This window comes from Melanaphis sacchari, unplaced genomic scaffold (genome assembly GCF_002803265.2).
Source record: "Melanaphis sacchari strain LSU unplaced genomic scaffold, SCAv2.0 Contig95_pilon_pilon, whole genome shotgun sequence".
NCBI classification, from domain to species: domain Eukaryota; kingdom Metazoa; phylum Arthropoda; class Insecta; order Hemiptera; family Aphididae; genus Melanaphis; species Melanaphis sacchari.
The window spans coordinates 70,309-79,760 of record NW_020271679.1 but is presented as its reverse complement, the minus strand read 5'-3'; the positions used below and the strand labels follow the sequence as shown (position 1 = coordinate 79,760).

General features: G+C 26.9%; 3 protein-coding genes across 4 annotated transcripts in view; all 3 read right to left on the bottom strand.

The window, feature by feature from the left end:
* Window positions 1–414: 414 nt before the first annotated feature.
* Window positions 415–4,322, bottom strand: LOC112603089 (E3 SUMO-protein ligase PIAS1-like). 2 transcript variants are annotated; one of them, XM_025351511.1, is made up of 3 exons: window positions 4,245–4,322; window positions 1,717–2,153; window positions 415–1,651 (listed from the first exon to the last, which is right to left on the bottom strand). In XM_025351511.1, exons 2-3 carry the CDS (start codon window positions 1,886–1,888, stop codon window positions 471–473), a joined length of 1,353 nt encoding a protein of 450 aa, XP_025207296.1. In that variant the 5' UTR covers window positions 1,889–2,153; window positions 4,245–4,322; the 3' UTR covers window positions 415–470. The 2 variants fall into 2 exon arrangements, with proteins under 2 accessions (XP_025207296.1, XP_025207295.1); XM_025351510.1 differs by lacking the exon at window positions 4,245–4,322 and adding an exon at window positions 3,502–3,705.
* Window positions 4,323–7,002: 2,680 nt separating this feature from the next.
* Window positions 7,003–8,058, bottom strand: LOC112603093. Its single transcript, XM_025351516.1, has 4 exons — window positions 7,977–8,058; window positions 7,635–7,742; window positions 7,153–7,244; window positions 7,003–7,086 (listed from the first exon to the last, which is right to left on the bottom strand). Exons 1-4 carry the CDS (start codon window positions 8,056–8,058, stop codon window positions 7,003–7,005), a joined length of 366 nt encoding a protein of 121 aa, XP_025207301.1.
* Window positions 8,059–8,444: 386 nt separating this feature from the next.
* The window catches only part of LOC112603091 (cyclin-K-like), a 4,145-nt gene continuing 3,137 nt past the window's right edge, over window positions 8,445–9,452 (bottom strand). Inside the window, exon 8 of the mRNA XM_025351513.1 lies at window positions 8,445–9,180. Within this exon, the coding sequence (XP_025207298.1) occupies window positions 8,534–9,180 (647 nt within the window). The 3' untranslated portion in view covers window positions 8,445–8,533. The remainder of the gene's footprint in view (window positions 9,181–9,452) is intronic.

Genomic DNA, 9,452 nt, shown 5'->3' with positions numbered 1-9,452 from the left:
TATTATATATTGCTAAAAGTTAAAATATGAAGTCCTATAATCTACAATTAGAATTTTTAAATGAAAAGTTGTGAACATTACTTAAGGTTTGGATAAATATGCTGTAAAAAAATATTTAGCAGTGTTTATACGGTTACCAAAACATTTGTTATTGAAAGAATAATATTGCTATCTATACCCTGCCAAAACACATAAAATAAATAATATAATGTATGTTATTAAAGAACACTATGTTATTATTACATTCAATATCAATCGTACTAATAGTTTATAAATTAATAATTTGTAATTCAGTTTTTTTTTTTGTTTTACGAAAAACTATTAGTTCTACGCTATCATCATTTTGATAGTTTGTACATCTCAATATTAATTTGCTTACAATAATAATAATAATAAAGAAAAAAAAATAAGTAAAGTATAAACATAATAAAACAAAACATTAAAAATAATAAAACGAAATATAAAAATAATTACAAGGCTTCAGTTGTAGTTGGACTTGAAGAAGTGGACGAAAATTCAATTATTTCTTGTTTAGAACTGATAACTTGTTGTGGCTGAACTTTTTGCAAATCAACTGTAGTAATTGACTGTTTAGTATCAACTGCTCGAGAATAATTTCCCAGTTTAATTTTTTTTGATGGTTCGTCCTCCTCGTCTGATGTCAAATCGATTAGAAAATTTGATTTCAAAGTCTTAGATTTCTGATATGAAACTCCTGAATTAGGTTCTTTTTCCGACTTAATCAATTTTTCATTGCCACTATTTAAATTAACAAAACTAACAGGCTGTACTTTAGACTCTTTACGTTTTTCATCGTCGCTATCCGAATCCATAAGTTCAATTGATTTTACTTCTTTAGAGACATGTGTGTTATTCTTTTTTATTTTCAAAACTCTCTCCCATGATCCGTCAGCACAAATTATAATTTCTTGGTCACCGTCTTCAAGTCTAGGACTTGTCACGATTTCCATAAAATAACTTTCAATTTTTATTTCATTGTATGAACAAGATGCATTACAAATTGGGCAAAGCCATGTTGATTTTTTCTCGTTCATTCTAATGAATGTATCTGCATCAAAACATTTTATATGATCACAATTGATCGATTTTGCAGGTATCTTCATTCTAGTTCTACTCATTGGACATAACAAAGAAAAATGATTTGATGTGATGGAAAAATCTGGATCAGAATTGATTAATTTATCAACAATCTCATTTTTTGTATCCTGTGAACTCTTTGCCTCTTTATCTTGAAGATTTTTGATTAAAATATCTGCACTTATTTTTTTTACAATGCATATTGTAATGGCATATTTTTTTCCATCAGGAGTCCAATTAATTTTGATCAGATTTGAAACATCAGGACTTAAATTCAGTTGACAAGTACAATCAATAGGGCTTGCAGGTCGTCTAAATTCAGGTCGTTTTTTTAAAGGAATAGGTGGCAATGGACAAGGTTGATCTCCAACTCGAACATAGAGTCGATTGGGAAAAAAATCTGAGACCTCAAAACACCCGGGTTCTATTTGACAAATTCTAATTTGACATTGATAGAGACATTCTTGTTTTGAGTTTGAAATATCACGATTTAAAGATAACAGGTTTATTTGCTCTGCAGACATCTTGAATGTAAATACAAATTCTTTTAAACCTAAAATAAAATATTATTAATAAATATAATTAACTCAAAAAGAGTGATAATAAATAAATTTATACCTTTAGGTGGATTTTTTAATGTACATTGGTTACCCAGGCTATTTAGAGGAGTTAACCCAATAATTTCTTCAATAATTTCAAAAAATGGCAGTTTTTTAAACTTGTAATCATTTAGAGAATGGAATAAGTTGATGTGTGTTGATTGTAAAGAGAAGTGCGGTGGTTGGTTCATATTTTTTTTAGGGTAAGTAAATGACTGACAATCTCTGATTTGGTTAAATTTGAGTAAAACAGGGCTTCAAATTACTATGCAAATTTGGTTGTATAGACTGAAATAATTCAACTATTTTTGATTTTAATTCTGCAACGTTGAGGTCTTATTGTGTACTGTACACCTTAACAATTTAATTGCCTGATTAATTAGTTCAGATCTTGTTCTTCTGATATTTTGATTAAAAGCAGCATAATCTCTTCACTAAAAAAATAACTCTTAACATCTAAAAAAAAAAAAAAAAATAATAATTTTTTATTAGGTACATTTATAGTTATGATTAAATAAAAATAAATAATATAGAATCATCTTTATATTTTAAAGATATAACATACCTAATTCTAAATTTTTCTGTTAATGTTTTAATAATAAAAACCTAGTCATTATCTTCCAATATAATTATGTATAATAATGAAAAAGTTTGATAGACTATTGTAAAAGCCTATTATTATTATTTTTATATAAAAACTTGGTTTTTCTAACCTTAATCATATTCAAATTTGAGACTAAATTCATTAAACCATGTTGAATTATAATTGTTAGCTAAACATTTCTATTATACTTAACTATTACATTCAATGAATTTAAAAATACATATTTAAATCTATGCTCTGACCCAAACAATAATTAATCCTCAATATTTCTATTTTAACTTTTTTATTTTATCACATTTAACCAACTTCTTATTTAATACGGTGTATATCATTACTTTATGATTAAAACATTTTAATTGGCACTTAAGTGTGAGCCTGTTAATAATACTTGTAATATTTTTAAACTTGAATGTATTAAAACTAATAGAAATGATAGCATACAGAGTATAACAAAAAGACCAGACAAACAAAAATGAAAAATTAATACATTCAAAACATATGAAAAATATAAATATATAATTAATAATTTAATAATTAAACTCATGCCTGAAAATTTCCAAAAATAATATCATAAAAAAAGTAATTATATTTCAAATTAATTTACTCCTAAAAAATATTGGTATTTTAAAATTTGCAAAAAATACTGTACTTGTAGCACAAACGTCTATGACTTATAAATAAAAAAAATAAAATGAAAAGTTAGAATAAGTTATTTAATTTACAGGTTTTATGTTACACTCTGGATACACATGGTGTATCGCCGCATTGATCTGACACAATCGAATGCAATATAAAATTGTCGTATTACTATGATACCTTATGAATAGAAATACATATAGTATATATATATATATAGTACACATAAATAGATAATGATATGGCCAGTTAACACTACAATAATGCTTGGTTGTTGGCTTATAGTAAGTTGATATTTTAAAACTAAAAATGTATAAATAAAAAAAAAAAATCAGTTCTTAGAAGTTTTTATGTTGCAACAGTAGATTTCGGGAATCGATGTTTTTGGGGAGACTTCAAATGTAAATAACATGAACATTTTCAACACTAATAGATTCAATATCTTGTTTATTGCAAAAATAATTTAAAAACGAACATGGATAGTGGGTACTAAACCACACCATTTCCTAACAATAGTTCTCCGAGTTGTATTAAACAATTTGAGAATGGTTACACAATGATTACCTGTAGAAACGAGTAGGTACCCTGCGCGGACGAACGGTGAACGTGAAATAGTGATATTCGCATTCGTCTTTAATGAAGCCGTTTAAAAACTGTGTCGAAGTGGCGTTATCTGCGGCAATAAGAAGGCTTAGCTTCCAATGACCGTGTTGCTTAGCGTAGGCGTATGAAATTACACGGCCAAACGATCGCATGCGCGAAAACGAGTATTTACTAAGACTAATATACTTAATACTTATTTCCCGATTTTGATAACAACGAGATATCACCAAAATCAAAGTTCGTGTGAAAAGTTTTTTTTTTACATAGCCGACGTTGCCAACGTAAAATTACAAAAACCTTTGTATAAAATAGCTAAAAATCTGACAACCGCTTATCAACTATAAATACTGGATATTAACACTAACTTGAATGTAAATTTAAAATCCGATTTAAAATTAAAATTGATTTAAAACAACTCTTTCCATGCGAAAATTAATACAATTGCTGAAGTGGCAAACAACAGAGTATCAGTATTAACAATGGCGTTATTGTACCTCCCACAGTATCACAATGTTAACCATAAAAAATTAGTACTAAGACATGTATAAAAACAATTAGTTATACATAAAATACATTTAAATATACTGCAATATTTTTGCAATTATTAACAAAACTGTTCTAATTTTTGTCAACTCAGTAATCAGTCGAAACACCAAAATGAACATAATAATATTTCCTATCGATAAATACAACATTTTTATTACCTTGGGTCCACGTCACTGAGAGAAATCACGTAAATTGATACAGCACAAAATCAATTTCAACATAAAACACGAACGATGTCATTCAAATAACAATAATTCAACAAATTCTAACAAAAACAAGTTCAAAATAATATTATTATATATTATGTATTTTAAATTATATTAAAATATGTAATATAATATCATATGTTATTAGTGTTATGTGTTATTACTTATTAATATTGTTTATATTTTAGTTAATAATGTTAATATTATAATTTATAATGTATGTAACTACCCACCTACTAAAAATACACTACCACAGTTCATTCGACCGTAACTGAAGATTTTTGATGTATCAACTATGGTTCTAAATTAAAGACTGACTGAATAAAAGCCATTTTAGTTTTCATGATTAATACATTTTTTAAACCCATTGAAGTACATAAAAACCATTTATAATTATCTATCATTGGTTACTTTTTGTATATTTATACGAAATTTAGAATTCCTTAAATTGGCGAACACACGGAATAAATATAAAATAAATAGTTATTTTACACATTTTTAAAGTATTTAATAATTTTTTTTTTTTTGAGTGGGAAGGGGGTACAGACCCCTTGCATTGAGGATTGTCTAACTGCACTGGACAACAACGACCTTTACCATACGGAGAACAACACACATCCGGGAACACACCAGAGGCCGTCGACGGAATGACTTACACAAGATACTGCGGATTACATTTCTGTAACGATCATCGTTGTCCTCAATCACTGGACAGAGATCTACAGATCACTGAAAGGACAACACTGAAACAAAACGACGTATCCGCAAACGGTGCTTTTTAAGACCAGTCACTCAGTATAAAATAACTTAAATCCTGAAATCCAGTGTCTATTAATAAAATTATTGTAACTATGACATTACTTTTTAAAATAATTTTCTATTTGAAGAGTGATTGAATATTTATTTCGTCCCTCACTCAAATTGAGTAATGAATTCATAATGTACCTATATGACGATTTAGAGTGTTAACAATAAAATACATTCGTGTAATTATTCTTGTTTGTAATAGGTATACAACAGAATATTAGATAATTTTAGGTCAAATAATAAAATAATATAAACACATAACAATAATGTAAATAGGTACTAAATAATATATTACACGTCTGTTCAAATCAATTAACCAACTACTCTTCGAGTTACTATTAATACATTTTTTATAATTATTTTAAGTTTTTATAAATATTATTTTTTCAGGCGTAATTAGAGAATTATACCTTTCTCATTAAAATTTACACTCATAAAATTTAAGAGCAAGAGACACTGTAGCACCTTAGTCATCCTGTGACTATGTGTTATTTATTTAATTTTAAGTATTATTTTTATTTTTATGCATATAGTTCAATATATTTTCTATTCTATCAATTTTTGGAATAAAATTTATTTTTGATATCATAATTCATTCTTGTAATAGAACGAGTCAAATTTATTAAAGTACTTATTCTGCCTGAAAAAATGATTATAATTTATAATTTTCACAAATTTACCATTATTGGCAAAAACTTTATAAGTTAAAGGATTTTTCATGAATATTGTGTAGAAATTAACACGAGTAGTATTTATATGTTATCCATAAAATGTTCACTTATTTCACACTAATTTATGACACTGACCCTACTTTCTTGTGGGTATTATTAATTTACAAAAATCCATGTTTAGACTTAATCAATTCAATTAAAACAAAATTAATATAAACAACAATTTATGATTTATATTACTATATTAATATAAACACTAAATATAAACATTTATTAAAAATGTATTGTAATGTATGTCAAATGTTTAATAATATAATATAATTTACGTACTTAGAATTTTAATTTTTTTGAAAATGTAAATAGGTATGTATGTTTTATTCGATTAAAATTACATAAAGAATGAGTGAAAAGTTTACTATTGCTGCTCTCATTTATTTTTAAAACTTTAAATCAAAATATTTTTGAAGTCTTAGTAAAACTTAAGCTTATACTTTTTTAATGATATAATGTTGTTAATTGTAATATATTATGAAAAGTCGTGCAATCGCCACTATACCACTGCGTCCTAACTATATATTTTTATTGTTATATTTAGTAGTACCATCTAACAGTGTATAAAATTAAACCTTTTAAGTTTTTTTTCAGTTAAAGAACATAACTAATAATGAGTATTAAATATAAATTACCATTGTCACTTTCATTGCACTGTTTTTGTAACTGATTCATAAGTATAAATGTTTCATTTTAAATTGTAATACTACAATATCATATATCCTTTTAAAAATATATTTTATTTTTAATTGAATTTATTATAGATTTCAGTTTTGATAATGAAACACATTAAAAAACTACAATAAAACTGAATAAAAGAAATTATTAAATTACATAATGTATAAATTATTAATATAAAAATAAATATACAGAATAAAGACTTGTTTCATTATGATAATGTTTTTATTTTAAGCTAAAACATTTATTCAGACAATTAAGATTTGATTGGTAATCAAAATTTAATTTTCTTATGGTTTATGTACCTGCTTTAAATTCAAATTTATGGAAATAAATTAATTCCTCCTATATTGATACAAATTTATAACAAAAATATTGGAAAGTAATATACCTAATAAACAAACTTTAATCATTAATTTGTAATTTAAAATTAAAAGAATAAGACGAACCAACCAAAATTGCATTAAATAGTATTTGTTTTGTGCAGCCATCTAATGTTTTTTCTAAAGCAAATATAATGATTTTTGAGTTAACCATTTAACATATATATGGAATATTCTATTTCTGCCTTCAACAACCATTGTAATCTGGTATAAAAATTAATAAAATTAAACTCTATTATAATATAATTAAAAGAAATAAAAACAACATACTTCTAATTCAATTTGATCATTTCCAATAAGATGTCTTGTGTTGTTTTGGCCTTCAAAAACTGGTTGAAGATAACAAAAAATTTTACCGTACGCTGAAACCATAGTTTGAAAAACTTCACAATTGACTATTTGTAGACATTTATTTGGTTTAATATTAATGTCATAAAGATATATATAATCATGTGGCACTGATATTTTAAAACGATTAGCACTAAGCACAAATAAACAACCTTTCCTTCCAATATTTGACCAGTATGGACAATTAGAGAAAACATACAATTTTTTATTAATGAACAGATCATAAATATCCAAAATTTAATTTATTAGAACACTTGGAAAATTTAAAACAATTTTGAAAGTAACTTTATTGGTTTTAGAATGATGGTACAATTAAAAATTGTTATTCAAACCTTTGGAACTTAATCAACATGAATATTTAAAATATAACTATAAATATTTTAAATTATTCCTATGAATTTTACCTGGTACATTAATTTGCTTTAGTCGCAATGTCTTAGGTTGAAAAATGTCCAACGCTCCAGATAGCTCTTGAGCTAAAACATTTAAGGTTTTACGAGTTATCAAAAAAACTTAATTAGAACATTTTGTTTTTAGTGTCAATTAATCATACAGTTATCAATTATGTAAAATATAAATGTTTGTTTATAAACGCAAATACCTAACTGTAGCACTTAAGGTACTTTCAGACTGGTAATAACATTGATATAGGAAGATTTCCCCAATGAGTTTGATTTAAGACATTTTTCTAATATTGCTTGTTAATATACATTTAACACTTTTTTTTTTTTTTATAAGTAATTAACAATCTGTATCAGTATTAAACACAATAAGAAAATGAGGTAAGGTAAATGAGACATGAGGTTTTTGTTGAAAGAAGCCACCCATTGATGACACTTTTATTTAAAAACTATCTATAAATACAAACATTTTAAAAATACCAGCTGTAAAGGTATTAAAAATTTATATAAATTTAACTTATTTACAAAATAATAATTGTAGAATTGAGTCCCTTAAATTACTGTCGTTAACTAAAACAGAAGTATCCTATAAAAATGAGAAAATAGTTTATTTTTTTTTTATTATTAAAATAGAAAATGTACAATCTGTAACTTGTATTATAAGCAAATAAGATATTACATGGAAAATATTTACAAGATGATATAATGTGAGGAGGGAGGCATCCAGTGACAAAATCCTCAATGAGAAAAGTTAATGGATAAATTATTAGATATAAATGTGTAATATACCTAAATTCCAATAATCAAAACACATTCGTTACAGAATACAAATGAAATCTTAAAAATATTTGTCTATGTTAAGTGTTAAATTACCCTTAACTATACATGTTAAAAGGGCAACACTATCGTCTTTGATATGGATGATATCGAACTTGTCTGTTTTTGTATCGAGGTGGAGGAAGTGGAGGTTGATTAGTTCTAGTATTTAAACCACGTTTATTTGGTGTATTTGCCCTGAAATTTAGATAAGCTGGATCTGAATAACGTTGACTATCTCCTTCAATATAAGGTGGACCACTTTCATTGCTGTAATGTGAACCACCATCTACACGACGTTGAGATCTATTACCATAGCTACCACCAACAATTACACCATCTCGATTAAGTATACGACTATCATTATATTTTTGTCTGTTTTCTTTTTTATTGTAATTTTCACCATAAGGCTGTCTCTGAGGAACAGATTTACCAATGAGCTGAATAGAACCCATCGTTTCATGTGGGCTATTTTGTCCAGGAACTATAGAATTAATATTTGGAGGCTGAGAAAACATAGAGTTTGCATATGATTGAGCAGTATTTTTAAGTAGAAGATAAGGGTATATCGAAGGAAAACCAGAAAGTAGTGTTGGTGGTGGTGGTGGTGGCGGTTGCAAGGGTGGTGGTGGCAATTGAGTAGTAATATCTTGTGGCATTAACATTTGATTTGTTGCTGTTGAAGGGGGTGGTAGTGGAGGAAGTAGTGGTAATAATGAAGGAGGTGATGGTGATAGTGGAGGAGGTGTTGGTGGTAGTGGTGAAGATGGTGGTGGTAGTGGAGAAGATGGTGGTGATGGCATTGTAGGCAGTGGTAATCTTGTTGATGAAAGTTGGGGTGATAATAGTGGAGGGGGTGGTAGTGGAGGTGGTGGTGACATTATAGGTGGTGGTGGCATTGTAAACAGTGGTGGTCTTGTTGATGAAACTTGGGGTGGTAATGGTTGAGGTGGTGGTGGCATTTTAGGCAGTGGTGGTTTTGCTGATGAAAGTTGGGGTGGTAAT